Source organism: Podarcis liolepis, assembly GCF_965112155.1.
Source record: "Podarcis liolepis genome assembly, chromosome: 2".
Lineage (NCBI taxonomy): Eukaryota > Metazoa > Chordata > Lepidosauria > Squamata > Lacertidae > Podarcis > Podarcis liolepis.
Window position 1 is genome coordinate 62765179 of NC_139555.1, and position 22710 is coordinate 62787888.

The following is a 22710-nucleotide window of genomic DNA, read 5'->3' on the forward strand; positions in this document are numbered from 1 at the left end:
GGCTTCTTCTACTTGGAATATAAACAAACAATGAATTTTTAGTATTGGTGCTGTGGATAGGGAACAGTCTCCCAGAGGTGCTTGCCAAGCCACCTCTTAACAAAACATATGAGGCCCTTCTTCGTGTGCCACGAGAGGTTTGGAGGGTGGCAACAAGAGAACAGGCCTTTCTGCGGTGGCTCCCATTTGTGGAATGCTTTCCTCAGGGAGGTTCGGCTGGAGCCAGGCAAAACATTCCTCTGCAACCAGCCCTTGGGCTGATTAGCATCCTATACCCTTTTAAACTGCATGTCGTAGGGTTATTCTTTTTGTTCGTCACTATGATATGCATTTTTGTGTTTTTATATTGTAAACCGCCCTGTGATGAAGGGTGGTATAGAAATTTAATAAATCAAGCAAATAAATAAATTAAGACCACCCTCACCTCCAGGTCATATTCTTCCATTTAATGCCCCCTTCTCACAGTTAGTTGGAGCCTGCACCGCCTGCACACAAGATCATTATGCTAATAAGAAGCCTGATCCTTCCTTCACATTACAGCCCTGCTGGTTTTTTGTTTTGTTTTATTAGCTACCAGCTTTGTTCTAGCTTGTACTGTACCTTCTGTTCTCTTCTGTCTGTCACTGCAGAGCAGATCTCCATCTATGTGTTGAGAATCACTGGTCCTCCGTGTGCCTTGCAAAGCTCACCCACAATGTACGAGGGCTTCCTTTGCTTTCTGGCTAGTCAGGTTTCCATTACCTCACATGGTGTTTTGCTGCTCACACTCTGCTCTGCCAGTTGTGCTCGAGGCAGATTTCACTGCCTTCGGTAGCGCCTGCATGCTGAGTGAGGCGTTTGAAATAGCTCCTGTGGTGTTACAGCTTATGCCCTAAAGACTTGCTGTCTTTGGTTCATGTGCTCCGGAATTTTGAGGGTTCCCCCTCCACTAGCCATTCATCCTGCTTTGTGATTTACTGCATCTTAATTAAATGTCTTGCTTTAAACAGCGCACAGCATATGGCATTGCTTGCTGCTTTCCAAATACAAAATGGCCATTGCAGAAGCCATCTCATTTGCTACACGTCCTTCCAGGGTGCCAAGGAATGTATGTCTAAGCTTGAAATTGCAGACATTCAGAAAGGAAACAAGGGTATTCTGGTCCCCCTTTGTGGATATATGTGTCTATGTGAGAGAGAAAGAGAAAACATGGCACTTCAAGGGCCTCAAATGATGAACTTACAGTCTGGATTGGTTTATATGGGGAGAGGCAGTTCTTGAGGTATTGTGGTGCTGAGCTGTTTAAGGCTTTATAGGATAGATCAAAACCAGCACTTTAAATTAGGTCCAGAAACTAATTGGCAGCTGGTACATGGGTGGCGCTGTGGGTTAAACCACAGAGCCTAGGACTTGCCAATCAGAAGGTCGGTGGTTCGAATCCCCACGACGGGGTGAGCTCCCGTTGCTCAGTCCCAGCTCCTGCCAACCTAGCAGTTCAAAAGCACGTCATGTGCAAGTAGATAAATAGGTACCGCTCCGGCGGGAAGGTAAACGGCGTTTCCGTGCGCTGCTCTGGTTCACCAGATGCGGCTTAGTCATGCTGGCCATATGACCCGGAAGCTGTACGCCGGCTCCCTCGGCCAATAAAGCGAGATGAGCGCTGCAACCCCAGAGTCTGCCACGACTGGACCTAATGGTCAGGGGTCCCTTTACCTTTACAGTCAGTCCAGGATTGGTGTTATATGCTCAAACAGTCTTGCCCCAGTGAGCAACATGGCTGCTGAATTTTGCACCGGCTGAAATTTCCGAACCATCTTCAGAGGCAGCCCCACGTATAACACATTGCAGTAATCTAACGTAGAGGTTACCAATGCTCCTTTCATTGTTGAAGGAAGGCACTGACAAGCAATAATATTATGGCTGTGCAAAGTGAGGGCATTTTCTCAAGACTTTCAAGTCTAGCTAACAGCTAAAGATGTGCCTTTAATAGGCACAAGGGGGTTTCCAGAAATGAGCTTGGATGGCGTTGGGTTGCTGGTGGCCACAGCTACTTAATGGTGGCGGCTGGTTAGAATCGGGTAACATTCCCACCATTCATAAGTCTTCAAGCACATAGCTTCCTCCCCCACCCCTGCAAAAAAAAGGCCTGGGAACTGCAGCTCTGTGAGGGGGAAACTACGGTTCTCAGGATCCCTGGGGAGAAGAAAGGTGCTTTAAACGTAAGGTGTGGGTGTGGCCTCAGTTTGGAATGAGGTCAGCAAATCAGAAAGAGGTTTGACACTTGTGGGCGACAGGCAAAAAGGAGACTGCAAAGAGGTTTGAAGAGTCAGCGGTTTGCAGCTGAGTCCAGTTTACAGACCAGCACTCTTTGGAGAGGGCTTGCCTGCTCTCCCATCTTCCCTTGTATATCTCAAAGCATGCCCCAAAGGCCACCTTCCCTTCTCACTGACATGCTCTGTATCTGCAAGGAAACTGACCCAAGAATGTCCTCAGAGAAGTGCACCAACCAGCTCATTCTCATTTTGTTTGGAACTCTTCGAAACTCAGAGCCACAAAAGCACAAGAGAGTAAGCTGCGCCAATGCCTTTATCGATATGCGTATTCTAGATACCACTGCAGTTATTCAGCGGAGAGCCAGCAGGACTTTATGCAGTCCTGTGTCTCCAGCCTGCGGAGCGTCTCAACAGAAATCCTGCACATGTGCAGATCATTAAACTACTTGTTTTCCTTTGGTCTCTTAGGTCTGGTATTCTTTCACGGGAAATTTATAGTTACTCCAAAGCAGCGTAATCCCAGGCCATTTTACTGAAATGTTAAATCATGGTTGCACTGACAGAATTATGCATTTGTCAAGCAGCTTGTGTATGCAGACTTGCAATTAACATTGCATAAATCCTTGTTTATCTGGATAGGTTGGTCAGAGATTATTCATCTTCACTCCCCTTATTTTTCCTTTTAAACTGTTTCCCAGGACTCCTTTGCTTCTGGCTCTCTCCTATCTGAGATGATCCTTTATCTCCTTTGGGACTCCCCAGTCCCTTCACTGCATCCTCCACATGACGGAACATGGTTGGATTTAAATCTGCAGCCCAATCCTAACTATTCCTAACATAGGATATTACTTTGTGAATTATTTAATAATATGTCTATTGCTCTGGGATATTTTTAAAGTAGAAAAGAGATTTATAAATTATATACTTATAACAGTATATAAATACATAGGCCAAAAAGTCCAGTGGAGACTTTGACTTAAACAGGTTTAACCCTTTGTTGGGTTTTGGCCAGTATTAATGTTTATTTAAAAGTCAATCCAAATAAGTACGTTTAGGACAAAAACTTGTGCATATTTTAATTTTTACTAACCTGGATATGTTATCAGTCAGTAAAAGTGCTTAAGATAACAGCCCAGGAGTAAGACCTTTTGAAGTCAACAGGACTTGCCTCTGAATAGACATGTACAGCATTGCACTTTAATTTTGGTCACACTCTGACCTCAGTATTTTTCATCTTGCCTTATGCATGTTGTAAACAAAAACTGCTCCCTTTCCTTTATGGGGTACTCAAGAGCCCTTATAGAGTCCTTTGTAGGTTCTCCATCGGTAGGAGAAAATAACAGAGGCCAACCAGAGAATATTGAGAAGCAAAACAGCTAGTAAACCTGATCTTAATTACCGTAAAGTTGTTGCAACAGGGTGCTCCCCACACACACAGGAGAGAGGAGGAGGACCCAGGACAAAGGTGTGAAAGCCCTTATATAGACTTTTGAGCTGCCCACCCTGGAGCCCAAGACCACCTTCCAGTACATCATATGTACATCAGAGAAGACTACAACAGAAATCTGAGTGTGTTGTTTTATCCTGTCTGCCAGGTTACCTGGTTGGATTACCTGGGCATCCTGACCACTCTTTTCTTATGATAACTACTCAGTTATTGAATCCAGATTACAGGCTCACCCTATTCATATCTTAACTGTGCCCTTGAGACAGGATTTGTGAGCAAAGAGACAATGGGGAGGCTTCCCATTTCCTTCGACCTTGCAGAGAAATATTTGAGGTCAATTTGGAAGAGACAAATGGTTTCGGGACTTTTTCTGTGGGTCTCAGACATGTGGTCCATACATTTATGTATGTGCTTGGTTGGTACATTTATGAACATTTACTTTATATATATATAAGACCTTAAAATTCTTATAACATGAATGTGCTACCATACCTGCTCATATGCCTGTCTGATTTGCAGCTGTATTGAAATAGGTGTTATTGTAACAATGCCTTGTGTAAATGTTCAAAACAGAGAGAACTGTGGAATTGTAGAATTGGAAGGGACCCAGCGGTCATCTAGTCCAACCCCCTGCAATGCAGAAATCACAGATAAAAGAATCCCTGACAGATGGCCATACAATCTCTGTTTAAAAACCTACAGTGAAAGGCAGTGCACCACCTTCTGAGGGAGTCCATTAAGGACAGTGTTTTGCAGTATTTTGCCCCTTCACAGTACCTGATTAATCTGAGTAAGTGAGGTTGTAAGGCACAACTCTATTTATTCCATATTAATCCTGTTCCAATAAATGGGGCTGTTCTGGAGTAAGTAAATTTGGATTATGGCCTGAAATTTCAGAATAGGACACCAGCCAGTCTGGAAAACCATTTGTGATACCATTTTCTTTCCCAAGGAGAACATGGTTGGTACTCCTTTGTCAAAAGATGGGGGGGGGGAGGGGGATGCAATATGTTCTAACAATGAGCTGCTGTCAGTTTCAGAAATGTTTGTAATATTAGTAGCCTGGCTGGCATGAGCATTTCAGGGCAGAGGAATGCAGAGTTCCTGTACTATCTGCAAGCCATTTTATACTGGGTCAGAGCACTGGTCCATCCAGCTGCCACAGAAAGGCATTGGCTCCCCAGGTTTTCAGACAGGACTTGGTACCTTTTCCACCCCACTCTGGGCATGCCAGGGATTGAACTTGGGAACATCTCCCTGCAAAGCATGCACTCAGCCACTGAGCTGCCAGCCTTCCCAAAAGCAAGAAAAGAAACCCACTTAGTGCTGAAATGATAAGGGGGACTTTGTGGGTCTGCGGTGAGCAGGGAAGATTAGGAAGTTCCTCTCAAGGAAAAGAGCACAGAAACGTTTAAACAGTTTTTGAAAGCTACTTAGTTTGAGAAAGAGTTTTGAAGGCTTGGTGGGGGTGGGGCTGCACATATGGATAAATGGCCACAGCTGGAAGGCCAACTGCAAATCTTGTGCAAACCCCAACAAGAGACATCTTTTATCCCATATGTCACTAGGGGGCGCTGCAACCCTCATTAAAGAGAGGCCGGGATATGGAATTTGTAAATAGGAAATGTCACTCTGATGTATATGAGGAATGAGCTGACAGTTTCTTGAAGAGAGAAGGCGGTACAGCAATGTCAAATGTGAAGAATGTGCAGAATACCTGCTGCACCTGATCAAGCCAGGAAGGACCCGCTGAATAAACGCCCAGATCTTAAGTGGCTGCTCTTCCAACTTCAAGTGATGTGATTGAGGCTTATGCTTGCTATTGCTCAGACTTGATCAGAATCAGGACAAACTGCACCACCCCCCAGTGTGTTTTAAGTGGATGTATAAATCTGTCACTAAAGAATACTGTGTCATTCTGCTGTACATTTTATTTATACACTTTTGGCATACACCCCCACCTCACTCCTGGCAAAGTTATAGGAGTACGGAGGAGTTTGTCATGGTAGCAGAGCGAAAGTACGGCTGAGCTGTTAAGAGATGATGTATATGCAGAGAGCATAAAATGGCAGGAGCATCTAAAGGCACACATATACCAGACATAAATTAACACCTGTCGGTTGCCTTGAAACCTATTTTGCACTCTCAAAATATGGAGTTAAAATTGTGGATTTCCTTCCTCACCAACACATACATTTCAGTCCATAGGAGGAGCAGTTACAATCTGGATGAGAACAGCCATTTGCATGGAGACAGAAAGGGTAGTGAATCTGGATTAATTCATCCAGAGTAAAAGGTTGTGCCATCCTTTGTGGTTTCAATTTAAGTACTAGCCAGCATGCGATAAGCTTCTTCCTCTTCAACTCTCTCATCCTTGGGTAACTGACATAACTGATTGTGTTATACTAACTTGAAAAAAATGAGTGAATTCCCTGTGCACTGCATCCTGCAGCTTCCTGCCTTCACACCTCCTACGTGCAGTGACATTTTTCGTAGGGGAACAGTTAGGGCTAGTTGCCTTGGGAAATTATGCTGCTAGATAGTACCCAGTGTTTTTCAAGAATAGCTGCAGGCTCCTCCCAACTGTCGGTGTACATTGGAGTTGCATTCACACCATTCAGTGCATCCGATATTTGACAGGTAAAAGTATTAGAACAGAGCTAAGCTTCATACTAATTCCTTTGTTGTGCCAGCATCTTCCATGTCTCAGAAGTAGTGTGCTCTGAATGCCAGTTGCTGGGAGTCCCAAGTGGGGAGAGTATTGATGTCCTCTGGTTAGCCACTGTGAGAAGAGGTTGCTGGACTAGACAGGCCTTTGGACTAACCCAGCAGGGCTCTCCTTTTGCTCATATACCAATTTATAGCATTTGAAGTTCACCTCAAAATACAGCACAGAATTAATTGCCTGTCAGCTCTAGCAGCAAATGATCAGATTCTTTGGTGCTGAAACTGCCAGAAGGACATTCGTATCCTACTCTCCTTCCTATATATTATCAGCTCCACTGCATCTAGATTTCTTAGAAGCTTGTGGAAATAATTCATCACCAACAGGCATGAAAGAGGGTGATATTCCCTCTCTAGCCACACAGTCAGCCTCTGGTATAAGGAGAGCTTCCTCAGAGAAGCAGAAAGAATGGAGCAGGCTTGGAAACCAAACGTTTGAAAGATGGATGAGAAAGGATCAAACGAAAATGTGGAGGAAAGAGAAAAAAGAAGTCAATCACCCATTATCTTAAGACAAGACAACAATCAGAATGTCTTGTGTTAATTTCAGGAGGGGGGTTGGAATTGCTCACACAATGCACATTTGAGACAGAAATGAAGAAGGTGTAGAGTTGTTGGAAGGCAGAGTGATGATGCTGGTGCAGAATATTCCAGAGGTGGCAACAGGGACAGGCAGGGATACGGCTACAGTACATCTTGGGTGATGGCTCTGCAGACTCAAAAGGAGCCATTTCACTTTGAAAACCTGTATTTCCACAAAGCTCCCTTGAAGTTAATTGTTTTTTCTCATTTGCTCTGCCCTTTACTGATTGACACCAGGCAGGAAAGAAATCAGCCACTTTCAGAGACAGCTCCCTTAGGCAATTTCAGACTCTCTCCGAGTATTCAAAGCCTTCCAAGCTCACAGCAGTGATAGTCAGAACAGCTTGTCCAAGATGGGCCTTAATAGGACTATCAGAGACAGTGGCTTAGCCAAGGAGAGACAGCTGCAGTAACACCCATTATCCCACTTTCAGGTTTCCATGCCAAAATCATGTTGCCAAGACCATATTGGCTGTGAGTCTGGGAAGACCTGCTCCCTGCTTTTTTCCACCTGGCCTGGGAGGACAGTGCCCTGACTATCTCCAGCTGCAAAAGCTGCACTGCTGAACGCTCTTGGGCTGAGGTATTGTTTTTTGGGAGGGGGTTGTTGGCGGGGGATTGTTTCTGTTGATTTTTTGTATCTTTATTTTATATTTTGTAGTGATTTATGTTGAAATTGTTCAGTTCGGTTTTGCATTTTTAATAATTTTTTATTGTTTATGTCTACTTTTGTAGTTACGTATTTTACACATGCTGTAAGCCGCCTGGAGCATGGTATGAACTGTGAAAAGGCGGCATACAAATAAAATGATGTATGTATGATCAGATGCTGCTCATTGGCCAGATTCTACCATAAGATTCCTCTGTGTGGCTGGGCTGCCTGGTAAATATTAACTCTTTTAAAATATACTTCTAAGTTCCCAGAGATTTAGCAAAAAAGAGACTCAAACCTTTGTTGGATGCATAAGCCATCCAGAGTGGTTGGGGAAAGCCAGCCAGATGGGCAGGGTATAAATATTATTATTATTATTATTATTATTATTATTATTATTATTATTATTATTATTAACTAGGCCCTGAGTTTCTGATCAGCAGGGCCAGCTCAAGACATTTTGGCACCTGAGGTGAACCACAAAATGGCGCCCCTTTCCCACTAGGGAAGAAGGCATGAGTGAAGATCTACACTGGGAACAATATGACTGGATCAAGAACTCTATCAGGATCTGCTGCCCCTATGAATCCTGCCACCTGAGGCCGTTGCCTAACCTTGCCTCATAAGTGGGCTGGCACTGCTGATCAGGTGTATATGTTGGGTCAGCACCACATCATTTATACGACTTTTCAGATGAGCAGTATACAACATGCTTACTGCAGAACAGGGTAAGTTGCCACTTAGTAAATGATGGACTGTGTTCACTGCCCCCTCTGAATCTGCATCATTGATTACCAAGGGCATTTATTCAGAAGAATCCACACTTTGCTCAAATGCTCAGAGGCAAACTTAAAGCCACAGAGTATAAATGCTGCCAACTATCACAGCTTTCAGTGACAGATTTTAAATCCATGTTATTTCATTATTATTATTTTTAAGGAAAGGAAAGAAAAAGACCCTCACACAACTCATCCAAGAGCTGACAAGTCATAAAAGGGCTTATTTTCCCAGTGACAAAAATATCTATTTTTCAAACTTCACAGCAGGGCTTTCGCCTACACACACTACACCATGTACAACCTGTGGGGAGAAAATGTAAAATGCATTGTGTAAATGTAAATGCAGCTCACATGGGAAACTGCTTTTAAAGCCTACCCCCGTCTGTGGTGCACATACGGGCACAGAACGTGGTCTCCAGACACACAAAAAGGCATACGTGAAAAGAAGCAGAATGGAGAGGCCATGCCAGCCAATGTCGGTTTGCCCCATAAAGTTCCAGTGACGTCTGTCAGATGACGTATGCTACTGTCTTGTAAGTGAGGCTGAGTGAGAAAGCAAGTTCTCATTGCAGTGGTCCAGGAAGTCCCAGAACGATGCAGCCAGGATTACTTAAAGCACCTGCATTCCATAGTTCACTAACCAAAGAGGTGTTCTGAGCTCAGGAGACTCCTGAGCACAATTATTATAGGTTTCCTATCCCTGGAAGCAGTGGTGGAGTTTGGGCTTTCAAATTTCAGCAGCGCCCTGTGCGACACATCAAAATTTGGCACGCTCTATTCTAAGTCACTGCTGCGGCACCCTCTTGGCTCAGCCAACCAGTTGTGCTCCCTTAAATATGCCTCTACTGGAAGCTGCAGTCAAGTAATACTTGCACCTGTTATGTTAAAAGGAACCGATCGATAGCAATCCTCAAAACAGGATAGGACATTCAGCACCAGGCTTCGAAGGGCGATCTCTCATACTATGATTGTTTTCAGTGACACGACAAGGTGAATATCAAAAGCCTGTGTTTGAAACTGCAGCATCAGAAGGAGGGGTCCGCATTGCTAGCCAGGTGCAAGACAACTTTCTTACGCTACGAAGATTAAAGGGTTTTCTCAAGATAACAATCCACAAATATAAAAAAGGAGTTTGTTCTCTCCATAGAGAAGGTAACAGATTCAGTCCCTGAGCTATCGTGCTAGGAAAGACAGCAGCCTCAAATCCACTGTAGAGCTAGGTAGACCAGTGCAGTAACCTGGTTCACACATCACATTAAGCCATTGTTTAAATAAATTGTAAGGCAATACAGCATGGGTTAGTGCCTTAACTATGGTTTGTTTGTGAAAAGCCATGGTTTGTTGCTGGCTTGCTGCCCTTAACCATGACTTAGCGTCTTGTATGAACATAGGCACCTCTCTATCTATGGCTTAAGTCTAGATTGTTTCATCACCCAACAAGCGAGAGCGGCTGTAAAGCAAAGCTGCTCTCAATGCCCAGCTCCTCTAAGAGAGCACTTTTCCTAAAGCTGATGCCGCTGCTAACTCCGCAGCACACCTGCATGTGACAAATACACACACACATTTCCTCCCCCGTTTATATCTCATGCAACATCTGCTCCTGATTAATTTTTTGAAGCTACATTTGTCTCATGCAGTTTTCAAGTAAAGTCCTGGCAAAAAAAGGAGAGACTTACTGCGTATGTTATATTTCTATGGTTAGGGTGGGGTGGGGTTCAAAATGTGGATGCTCAGCACTGCAGGGTTGCACAGCTGGGATGAGGCTGGGATGTTACCAGACAGGCATGTGCAGCTGGAAAATGTTTGCATTTTAACACAGAGAAAGAAATATAAACACCAAGGGTTGCCCATATGGGTTGCGGAGCAAAAGCACAGAGTGCAAAGTCCTGTTTTGAAAGATGGGGGGGGGGGGTATTAACTTTCTGCTTCAATCGTGAGGCACAAAACAAAACAAAACAGCAGGTGTTGATAACGGAGGGTGGTGCAAAATAAGGCTCCAATCCTGGCAGTCATTACAACAAATGGTTTAAACTACACACACACACACACACACACACACACACTAGTAGTAGAGGAATAGGGGACAGATAAGCGGTGGCTCCAACATACGTGAGGGTTACTAAACTCAAAGCATGAATTCCCAGTAACAACCAATTGTTGGTTGGGGAAAGGAAAAAGCAAAACTAAACCATGGCTTTAGAACGGAGAAGTGGAAGAGAATAGCTTTTAAAAACCACAAACTCCAAAGGGCTGTGGGTGTTTCCTTCTTGGAGGAAGATTCCCACACCCTCGCTCTCACGGCTGACCAGCGACAAGGGAAATGGTGATGTGGTGAGACAATGCCATCAGTTTGGTGCCATGAAGACTTAAGAAATGTTGAGCGGAGGAACAGCTGAAGGGAGGAAGGAGGGCCAAGGATGATGAAACAGGCGAGAGTTACTCTGAATGTCTGTAAGAACAACCAGCTGAATGTCCTTTGCTTTAAGAATGGTTTGTTCAATAAAGAGTGGTTTAAAGTGGGGGTGAGGGACCTGTTTCAGCCCAAAGCCACATTTCCTCATGGGCAGGAACTACTGGCCTGTGGTGGATGAGGGCAGAAGCAGAAGTGGGTGGAGCAAGAGAGAATGGCTCTTACCTCTGTATACTGAAAGTCAGGGGTTTCCACATACAGCTATTACCACACATACACTCCCCTTCCTCCACCGTCCTAGCAAGCTATATAAGCATTTTCCCAGTTCAAGGACACAGTCCAGCCAGACAAAGGCACTTGAGGAGGGTGCAGAGCAGGGCCATTGAAGCATGTAGCCTGGGCATAAAAGGTGTGGAGTGGGAAGAGGGAGAACCCTAGGAAGAGTCCAAAGGGCCAAAAAGAGAGGTCGGGGGGGGCACATTCAAGACTGAAGTGTCCCCCCACCCACCCGGGTTAAAATGATGAACAAACTAGGCAAGTATAAAGCAGGTGTCCTATGTCTTAACTGCCAGTATAAATATCAAGGAGAATTTTCCTGGAAACCAAGAGCCAAGTTGGGGGCAAGTACTGTTTGGTGAAAGGAGCCTAGCAGAGATTTAAAGTCACAAAATATGCCACAAAGTGTGGAAATATAGGCCGCTAGACGTTTAAAGCATGTGCCCTTTCAAAACATCCCCTTAAAAAGTTTCTTTCCAAAGTTTCCCTCTTCCCCCAGCATAAGAAAAAGACGTTTGATGATGATGATGATGATGATGATGATGATAATAAAGGTCTACTTACAAACTCTTCAAAGGTCATATTCATGTGCTTCAGAAAGTTAGGCAGGCAGTAAAACTTAGCTTCATTACAAAGTGGTGAAAGTTCCTAAATTATTGGTATGGGAACTCTAGAGTGGCTTGTGAGAGCCATGTGGAGCAACGGAAGGGAACATAGCTAAGCCTGGCAAAACAGCTTACTCTATGGTATTAACCCCTTCATGTATAACATGGGGCTGGTTATCCCACATTAACAATTCTGGTATTATTTACATTGGGATGACACACAGGAATACATGTTTACATTCTGAGCCAAGCCAGAATCCGGGGGAAGTGTGTCTCAGGGGGGCAGAAAAGTGAACAATCAGGTCCCTGAACTGATTAGCAATCCCTGGTTTACATGCAAACAGATTCTTAGGTGAAAGAGGGGAATGGTTTAATTTTTGTTTTCCGGTGGTGATTGAATTCCTTTCAGCTGCTTGCAGGCTTTGATGCCTTCTTTGAATGGGTCAGCGTTGCTTCTTCTGAAATGTTAAGATCAAAAGAATTGTCTTGTTGGAGCAAGCAACCATGGTGTCTCCAGGCAGGGCTCAGAAAGGCTGCTGCCTTGAACCCCGAGACTCTAATGCCAGCCACTGTTGACAGTACCAAATCAGTTGGACAAATGCTATTGGAAACAGGCAGCTTCCTGTGTACCTGTGCAACAAACCAGCAGCCCATCTAGTAGAGCCCGTCTCCCACAATGGTCAATCGAGCACTTCCGCTGGAAACTTGCAAGCAGGGACGGGGGAGAAATTCAAGGCCAAATCTATCCAATTCCCACTTTCTGAAAAAATATGGGCACTGAAGCATAGCCATCCTTCAAAATTTGCACTTATCTTAATTTTGTGGTGCAGCTCTCCAGCCAATCCATGTATACAAAAATGTATATATCATAGGGAAATGTGCATTAAAATTAATGGTGAAAAAATAAAATACAAAAGGCATTATATGAGGAGAATTATATGAGGAGATCGCCGGAAGAAATATCAACAACCTCAGATATGCAGATGACACAACCTTGATGGCAGAAAGTGAGGAGGAATTAAATAACCTTTTAATGAGGGTGAAAGAGGAGAGCGCAAAATATGGTCTGAAGCTCAACATCAAAAAAACGAAGATCATGGCCACTGGTCCCATCACCTCCTGGCAAATAGAAGGGGAAGAAATGGAGGCAGTAAGAGATTTTACTTTCTTGGGCTCCATGATCACTGCAGATGGTGACAGCAGTCACGAAATTAAAAGACGCCTGCTCCTTGGGAGAAAGGCGATGGCAAATCTAGACAACATCTTAAAAAGTAGAGACATCACCTTGCCAACAAAGGTCCGTATAGTAAAAGCCATGGTTTTCCCAGTAGTGATGTATGGAAGTGAGAGCTGGACCATAAAGAAGGCTGATCACCGAAAAATTGATGCTTTTGAATTATGGTGCTGGAGGAGACTCTTGAGAGTCCCGTGGACTGCAAGAAGATCAAACCTCTCCATTCTGAAGGAATCAGCCCTGAGTGCTCACTGGAAGGACAGATCGTGAAGCTGAGGCTCCAATACTTTGGCCACCTCATGAGAAGAGAAGACTCCCTGGAAAAGACCCTGATGCTGGGAAAGATGGAGGGCACAAGGAGAAGGGGACGACAGAGGACGAGATGATTGGACAGTATTCTCGAAGCTACAAACATGAGTCTGACTAAACTGCGGGAGGCAGTGGAAGACAGGAGTGCCTGGCGTGCTCTGGTCCATGGGGTCACGAAGAGTCAGACACGACTAAACGACTAATATGAGGAGAAATTGCTTGCAAAATATGCACATAAATCAAAACTTCAAACAAAAGTGTATTTATTAGAAGAAATTTATATTAAAATGCTCTAGAATTTTCGTGAGGATTTAAAAAAAACAACAACCCTGCAAATTGTATGAACTGAATTTAATATTGGAAAGAAATGGACAGATCATTCCAACCCTACTTGCAAGTAATACATGATGATCATTTCCTATTTGCCTTCGGCGTCTGCTGTCTGCTTTCACATATAGGGGAGTTTATTCTGCTATCACAGCTAACGTGCAAACAAGTCCATATTTTTAAAGCAGGCTATACTAGTAGGCATCACTACATTTGTAGCAGTACCGCAAGTTGATTGTGCACTGCAAGGTGTATTTTAAGCAGGGCATTTTTGTGACAGAGATGGTACAGAGTACCATCCCTTTTTGGTTTTCTTTTTTGCTGCCCACGGCACCCAATTTGTGCAGACACCCCAAGCACTTTTATCAATAGACATATAACGGCACCTCATTTTATTTTATTTTTACCAAAGGAAAAAAGCACTGTCTTCAAGCAACTGCTCCCAAAGTTTAGCAGCAGCAGGCTTTGTTTAATGATTTTTGAACTAATTATATTTATACATCTTGCTCATGTTAAGTTTTTTTAACACGAGTGGTTTATGTAAGCAGTTTTTGCCAACGCTCTTAAGCCCTTGAACTGAAGGATGCGGGAAGAGGAAGAAAATCCTGTGGCGTGCCCAAGAGAAAGAAAACCCGGGCAGTTAAAGGAGCTCCGTAAGAGCTGGCTTCCTCTCAATCTCTTGTACTTGGTGGCTAAATAAATATATGTGGAAACATCTCTCTCTCCATAAACGATGAGGTAGTTGGATCAGTATGTAAATATTGCTCAGTCATTTTACATTTTTTCTGCGCACCGTATGCCTGCAGTGCTCACACACCCTTTACTGATGTCCCTGCCTACGAGATGTTAGGCATTATGTATATTTCGGGTAAAATGTTCACAAGGTTTGAGCTCTGCTTTCTCTCTCTCTCTCTGATAAAAATAACTGTCCTAGGTCTTCTGTATCACCGCCCACATACACTGAAGTGATCGGGGGCTGCAGCCTTGAGGGAGGGGAGAACCTGCAGACGCCTTCCCAGAGCAAAAGCGTTACATAAGTTGAAATTATTTATGATATTTCATGATGCATCCACAGAGCAGCTGCAGACATTTTCAAACACCTTTCAGTGATTTTGAGTACAATTGGTTTGGTCCTTGGGTAGTGGATAAGACCTTGCTCAGCGTGACTACTGCTGGATAGCACTACTGTATCTAACTATGATACACACACGTTCATTAATCATGATGACACTTGACAACTATGGGTTCGGAACATTCTGAAATAAGGAAGGGAAGGGACAGTCTCCAGAACCTGCTGAGGCTAAGCAGGCTCTCAAAGATTAGAGATTACAAGTCCTGGAGGGTTTCCCAGTAAAAATATTCATTGTTGTGGACAGTATCTAAAGTGGAAGAAAAAAGGAGGTGAGGTGGGTTAGGTCAAACTTTATTAAAGGCCCTTCCAGACCGGGATTTCTTTCTGTAACATGTCATTGATGCAATAATAGTACATCAGTGGTGGGTTTATACTGGACTGTTCACGCAACATTCCGCTTTATTAGTGCTTCCCCAATGTTAGCGCATTATTGCCACCTAGAGGGACACTCTTGCACTCTAGCGCAAGAAAACCAAGACCCACACAAACAAAGAAAACAGAATATTTTTGGATAAAAAGTTGCAGGATTTCAGCAGGGAGTTACGGGACATGCGCTAATTAGAAACAAAGCAGTCCATCCACCCTGAAACCGTTGCAGGTGCAAACCGTATTGAAAGCAGGATTGCATATAACTCCCCAGATACCACCATGAATGCTCAATAAAAAGGCCACCTAGAGGGGCCCTACTTCCACTGCAAAAGAAGTGGACTAGCATCCCAACCCATTCCACGCACTAGGTATGGGGGGGGGATTAAACTGCCCCATGGATTCTGTTTGGAACTGCACCCCTTGAGGCTGCGTTTGGCACCATCCCTACTCCCTCAGATGCGGTTGGACATCAGCCTGGTGTTCAGCTTCCGGAAGAAGGAGCGCAGCTTGCAGATCTTGCACTTCTTCTTCCGGTTTTTATTTTTCAGTTTTCCGTGTCCTCCCTCCCACACGTCCTCCTCTTCCGTCGCCCAAGGACCCCAGGCGCCACCGTTGAAGTCCGGGTGGGCACGAGGGTTTTCTGCCGGGTATCTGACTGGAATGGCCGTCTGGTTGTAGCGGACGAGTCTAATGAGGAGAGCCCTCACCACGTCGGGCCGCTGGTCTGACAGATCGTAGCGCTCGTACGGGTCGGCGGTGATGTTGAAGAGCCAGACAGATTTGCGTAGGCCGTCCGTCAGGCGCTCCAGGTTCCACCAGCTCCCTGGGAAGTTGGTCAGAGTCTGTGGCGGGATCCAGTCACTGTAACCGGGGTCTCCAGTAAGAAGCTTCCAGTCTCCTACCCGCACTGAGGCCTGCACTGCCGTATTCCATATGCCAAAGCCTCTCTCCAAAGAGCCATATTTAGCATGGTTATAAAGAGGGTCGATGTTATGCAGGATTTCCGTGCGGGGAGACTCTTTGCCCTCGCTGATCGCTGGCCACACGTTATAGCCGTCCAAGTTGTCTGCCTCGGACAAGTTGCCCCCGGCCAAGGTCACCAAAGTTGGGTACCAGTCCGTGATGTGAATCAGGGCCCTGCTGGTTCTCCGCTTGCGTTTAATCAGCGGGCTGTGCACAAAGCCAATTCCACGAACTCCTCCTTCCCAGTAAGTCCCTTTGCGGCCTCGCAGAGGCCAGTTGCTTCCCCCAGAGAAGGTCTGCCCGCCGTTGTCAGTGGAGAACACGACCACACTGTTTTCATAGTAGCCGTACTTCTTGAGTGCCCAGGTGATGTTCTTCACCGCTTCGTCCATGCACGTGACCATGGCAGCGTATTTACGCCTCGCAACATTGCCCATGGAGCGGTAGCGGTAGATGTATTCCTTCGGGGACTGCAGCGGTGTGTGCACAGCTTGGAAGGCTACGTAGATAAAGATGGGCTCCTTGGGGTTGTGGGCGGCCAGGATTTTGTTGACTCGCTGGGCATAGAGGAAAGTGGAATATTTGCCACTTTGTTCCCAGGCCACGTTCTCGCCATCGTGAAGGTCGTAGCCGCAAACGCCCGGCCCGTCACAGTTGTCATAGGTGTAGTAATCCACATTCCCGGTCAGCGAGCCAAGGAAAGTGTCAAAGCCCCGGCGAGTGGGCAGGCACTCTTTCCTGTAGAAGCCCAAGTGCCACTTGCCCACCATGTGCGTGGAATAGCCAGCTTCCTGCAGCTTCTGGGGAAGAGTTACCTGGTTCAAGGGCAAGCAGTTGGGTTGCCGGGGACGGATGATGGAGTGCTGAAGGCCGGTGTGGATCTGGTACCTAGGAGGAGAGGAAAGAGCATCAGAAAGGGAAATTGTTAATAGCTACAGTTCAGTCCTTCACTCGTTCTGCATTTGCAGAGAACCCGAGGGAGAAATCTGCCCTTGCAGGGCATTAGGTGCACTTGAGAGTGTTTATTGAAGGTCCCATGGCTGCATATTCAGGATTCTCAAATTGGAGGCACACCTAAATATATTGGGGGCAGATTCAACTAAGTAGTCCCGCCAGTGGAAGCCCGAACAAGGACTTTTGCTAGTGTCGTGGGGCCAAGCTTCCCTTAGCTCAGGGTTGGGGGTGGGAGAGCCCCAGAAGAGCACACAGGTGAGGGAGAAGGCAGAAATGTTTGCACTGGCAGAGCAATTTGCTTGGTGCTACATTGAATGATGATGATGATGATGATACTGTAGCCCTAATCACATTGTTATCACACCATGTTATTCACCATGCTGTCCAGGACTAGAAATGCAGATTTGAGGCACCTCAAAGACCAATAGATTTATTACACCATGAACTTTCATAGACTGGAATCCATCTCATCAGATGCATAAGCATAGTCTCCAGTCCATTATGCATCATTCAGTAGTTAAGGTGACACGGTACTCTTTGCCTGATTTTGCTCCAATACCAAGCTTTTGGACTAGGCGTTGGGGACCTCTGTCCTAGGTGCCAAATGCATTCCTTCAGGCCTCTCTGTTGAGCCCTCAGGACTCTTTCTAGGCCACATTGTTCCCTCCAGGCCAACCTTTCCCAGGCCCTGCTCTGCCCCAGTAGTGTCTAGTGAGGCAGCGTGGGTGGGGCTTTAATGCTCTCCCCTTTTCCCAACACTACAGGTTGCTGGTGGGGGTGGGGTGTAACACATTATGAACTGGGAAACGGTACATGGTAGCAGGAGTCGGACTAGATCTGGCCCCATGCGCCACGCCGTGCCAAGCTTCCCACACCTCGTCTTTCCCCTTTGGGTAAGTGCCAGTGACCCACTGTGTTTACAGCAATTGAACCTCACCTGCATGGCCTCCCCAGTCACTAACTCTCTGCACCCTCCTTGAATGTTTTTGCCTGGCTGGAACATGTCCTTGAACTGTGATTGCTTGAATGAAGAGATGTGGGATGAGGTGAGGAAGCCTCTGGCTTGTGCTTGGCCGGATTGTAGTCTCTTGTGCAAAGGTAAGAGCCACAGCTATCGATCATCTGACCACACCCACCACTATCACTGGTAGCCTTGATAGATGGGCTCGGCCAAAAGGGAGAAACTATTGTGCAATGCAATCCTATGCACTTCAAAGTAATTCCCACTGAATGCGATGGGACTTGATCCCAGGTTAATGTGGAGTCAGATTGCATGGGGGGAGGGGGGAGAGACCTCACACGCCCTCCAAACTTGTCCTAGGCATGCAGGCAATTCAAACTGCAGCCAACATGCTAATTATTCACCCAACTGCTCTTAAGTATTCTTCCTGTATTTATTCCAGGCAGGTACAAAGAGGATTCCCCTTTTTAACTGGCATTGCTGACTGTCCAATCCCTTGGAAGTAGAGTTAAGTCTTCCCAGGATGAAATCATTGTGACTCACAGTGAGTCTGTTCTATTCACCCTGTTACTCAGTCCAAAATGTTGTCTCCTTCTGAAGGAGTGACCACAGCTGGCTCTGGCCTCTCTTTCTTACCCTTACATTGGTTTGGGCTGCATAGCCTGGAGAGGTCACACCAGTCCCTTCTGTCTTTGTTCCGTGACTGAAAAGTGCTTGGTTAAATGGGATCAGGGAGGTTTCTTTGCTTCCTGATTTTCACACTGCAGATCGTTTCATAATCATTTGAGGAATGATTACTGTTAGAACATAATTTTTATTCAGAATATTACTTATTTTGGTGGTTTGAGACACTGGCAATACAAGGGAGTGTAGAGTAAAGAGTGTTTGTTTGGGAGAATCCTCAGATAGTCTCTTCTGGCGCAGGAAATGGGTGTAGCCAGGATTTATGTTGGGGTGGGGGCAGAACCTCAGCTAGTTAAGTCTTTTTTATTGATTTACTTGATTTAGAGGGGGCAGCTGCCCCCCTTGCCCCCCTCTTGGCTATGCCCATGGAGCAGGATCTGCTACGCTTGTCTTTTATTTGAGTTGCTATATTACATTTTGATTTTAGTTTTTTATTGACTGTGTTTATTGCCGTTGGATTTTTTTTCTATTGTGTTTTTAAGTCGCTTTGAATCATTTTCATGAACAAAGCAACTAACAAATGATGATGATTATAATCTTCTCTATCTAGATGCTCTGTTCCAGTTGGCCAAGGGAGTTTTTTGTTCAGCAAACAATCTCTGTTTGTACAATATACTTTGTCATAATGCTAGATTTCTTCTTCCCTACAAAATACGGTAGGTGCCACTGAATAGAAGAATGCTGAAGGGAAAATGTCATTCACACACCCATCAATATTGTTGGGGTTTTGATGTCAGGATCCACCTTTCCCTTTCTGTGCCACCCATGGACGTCAGGGCAATGCAGACTGTGAGGCTCTTACTAAGGGCACTGAAGTCAACCAGTCAGTAAATTATTATGCCCATTAATTGACCACTAATTCTATCCTCATGTTGCAGACACAGTACAGAAAAGAGCCTGCATTCCCCCTCTCATGAACCAAAATTTACAACAGTCCCTGCATTTATCTGTGGATTTCAATGGACTGTATATCCATGTAGAGAAGCTCAGGAGTGCAACCAAAGGCCCCAGGGGCACATTCCTGATAGAAACTTTTTTAAAAAATTAGTTTTCTTTAGGGTTCTACACAGCTTTCTCCTTCTTGTGTATTGGCAGGCAAGCAATCTTTTTTTCACTTGACATCTACAGTACTTTTCAGCCCAGTATCTTTTCTTATAACAGGAGCCAGATCATGCCTCCAAGTACTTCATAAAAATGAAAGGGGGGAAATAAATCACTCTTACTGCTAAGGGAAATGGAAACATATAAATTGTCCAGGACATAATTAAAAGAGAGAGGTGGGGCATGGTCTTCAAATGCCACTGATTTCTCCACCCAAAGAGCTACTGTTTGGAAGGGCTGACTAAAGATATTTTGCTGTCTAAGACTCCACTACAAACACACACACACACACACACACACACACACACACACACACACGTCAAGGAGTATAAGATGCAAGGCTGGTCCAGTTATTTTGACACTACAGTGGTACCTCGCGTTACATACACTTCAGGTTACAGACTCCGCTAACCCAGAAATATTGCTTCAGGTTAAGAACTTTGCTTCAGAATGAGAACAGAAATTGTGCTCCAGCGGCGCAGCAGCAGCAGGAGGCCCCATTAGCTAAAGTGGTGCTTCAGGTTAAGTACGGACCTCCGGAACAAATTAAGTACTTAACCTGAGGTACCACTGTACAGGCAGAGAATCCTGCAAATGCCTCTATCCCTCCCTGGCAGTGAAAAATACAACAATTATAAAACAAAGAAATAAATAACAATTTGCTGCTGCCCCTCTGTGATAACCCAAAACAGCTGTCTCTGAAGCAGCTGCCTTAACTCTGTCTTAGAGGTAGGGTTGGTGCTTTCTCCTGTTACATACTACATCCTTCTATGGTACTCCTAATGGAAGAAAAGCTTTTCAAACTACATGTATCATTCATCCTAACTGTAATTCTTAGGTCAGCGCGATCCCCGTACTACGAATGAGATGTGATGACTTGTTTAAAGCCATCCAATGAAATTGCGCCTTCACTGAACGGTTGGAATGAGTATCCCCTCCCAGTGATCGTCACACTGTCTACACACCAACCACGCTGCATTTCACTATTTTGATAAAGTGATATATTTTACCCAGTTAGGGTTATTGTTTGTGCCCCCACTCCAAAAAAAGAAAAAAGAAAAATAAAGTCCTAGTTTCTTTAGCATCCAGGAAACAAAAGCAAAACTTTAATTGCCTGAAATCTGTTTTTTGTTATTTTAAATCTAGTTGCTCACTTGGCTTTTAAAGTCCCTCTCTCTTATTTTACAGAATGCTGTCGAGTTACCGCCAGCAGATCTTGCCCCCGGTATAATACCAGTTGTTATTTTATGTAGTGCTGATAATGCCAAGGTTGCAGGTTCGATCCCTGTATGGGACAGTTACATATTCCTGTACTGCAGGGGGCTGGACTCAATGATTCTGGGGTCCCTTCCAACTCTAGAATTCTATGATTCTAACCCTGGGCACCTTCACCTTACCTTTTGAATTCCGTGTCCTAACACTTGCCAGGTGTTGTATATGAAATTATTGGATGGAGGGGGGTGGGGTACACACCACACCATCCTAATAAGAAGCTGTGTGGGGGTTTTTTTGGGGGGGTCTGGTTGCTTGTCCTCCCCCTCTGCCCCAGAGCCCTTACCTGCCCGTGATGAGCTGGCTCCTGGAAGGGGTGCAGATGGGTTGGATGTAATAGTTCTCCAGCTTCACCCCTTCGGCCGCCAGCCTGTCCAGCGTCGGGGTCTGGATATCGGAGCCGTGGTAGCCCACGTCATGGAAGCCTTGGTCGTCCGTCAGGATGAAGATAAGGTGGGGCGGCCTGGCCAGAGCGGCAGAAGCAGCAGCAGCAGCCGCCGCCGCCGGGAGAGGCTTGCCCATCGGGTCCTCGGGCACTTCGCCCACCAAGCCGGGCTTCATCCAGTCCCAGGAGAGGTAGCCGAAACTCAGCAGGCTGACGAGGGAGAAGCCGGTGAGGGCATACACAGCCATGCTGGACCGAGCCGGCAGGCATTTAAAAGCGGGAAGAAGCGCTTTCTATTGCAGCCCCGGCATCTTCGGCAGCAGGAGATCTCCTCTCTCCGCCCCCCAAAAACTATTTTGCTTCCTGAAGCAACTTTTATGATTTGATTCACAATTTCCCAGCCGATCTAGGGGAAGCCACAAAAGGGATCCTCCTGAGCGATCGTATCAATTGTTAATATCAGCCAAGGTATGAGAGAACGTCGCCCTCAAAAGACTTCGGGGTTTGAAATCCCAAAAGTTGGGGCTTTGCCGTTATTTATTCTCTCTTCCCCCGCCCCCGCCCCTGTTTGCGGGCTGAGCGTCCCGGAGCCCCTTTGGAGAGACAGGATCTTTCCACGTGCTACTCCTGCCGAAGGTGGCGCGGGAGTTCAGCCCCCCGTCGCCGCTGCGCCCCCTCCTGGCCTGCGGAGCGGGGGCTTCCGTGGCCTCTCCGCGCTTTGCCCTGGTGGAGATCCCTGGCGAGGGCAGAATCGCATCATTAGCCCCCCTTGAGATGAATAATAATAGTAATCTTAAAACTGCCCCGCCTCGAAAATCCACGCAGATCTTTGTCACCGTCCTCCTCTTCCGCGCCCTCCACCCTCCACTGTCCAACCAACCCGGGGGAAACCCAAAATGTGGAGAGCGCAGCCAGGCAGGAAAGCCCGTCCTGAGCAAACTCTGAAGAATGCAAGAAGTTGTAAAACATCTGACCAGGATATTGGCCGGTTTATGGGGAGCCTCAAGCGCCGGCTCCTCCCAGGGCTCTCATTGATTCGAAGGAGTCATCCGGGAGGATCTTCCCGGGTCCTAAGAGCGGTTCCTTTTCCAGGCGGTCTCAGCAGCGTCTCTCTGCAGAGTCTGCAAGCGGTAAACTGAGCAAGCACCATTTGCGCGACGCCTCACAGGGGGCTCCGTCCGCGCCCGTTTTTCTTCCCCACCCGCCAAGGCAAGCGCACTATTCCACGCTGTAAATGTAACCACGTGGCCCAGTCGGGATCTCCTGGTTGCAGAGGAGCAATAATACACGCG

The 22710-nt window shown here is 45.8% G+C and overlaps 1 protein-coding gene across 1 annotated transcript; it reads right to left on the minus strand.

The window, feature by feature from the left end:
* Window positions 1-15004: 15004 nt before the first annotated feature.
* Window positions 15005-22655, minus strand: ARSI (arylsulfatase family member I). Its single transcript, XM_083489549.1, has 2 exons — window positions 21320-22655; window positions 15005-16949 (listed from the first exon to the last, which is right to left on the minus strand). The coding sequence occupies exons 1-2, from the start codon at window positions 21664-21666 to the stop codon at window positions 15551-15553; spliced, it is 1746 nt and encodes a 581-aa protein (XP_083345675.1). The 5' UTR covers window positions 21667-22655; the 3' UTR covers window positions 15005-15550.
* Between the last annotated feature and the right edge of the window lie 55 nt (window positions 22656-22710).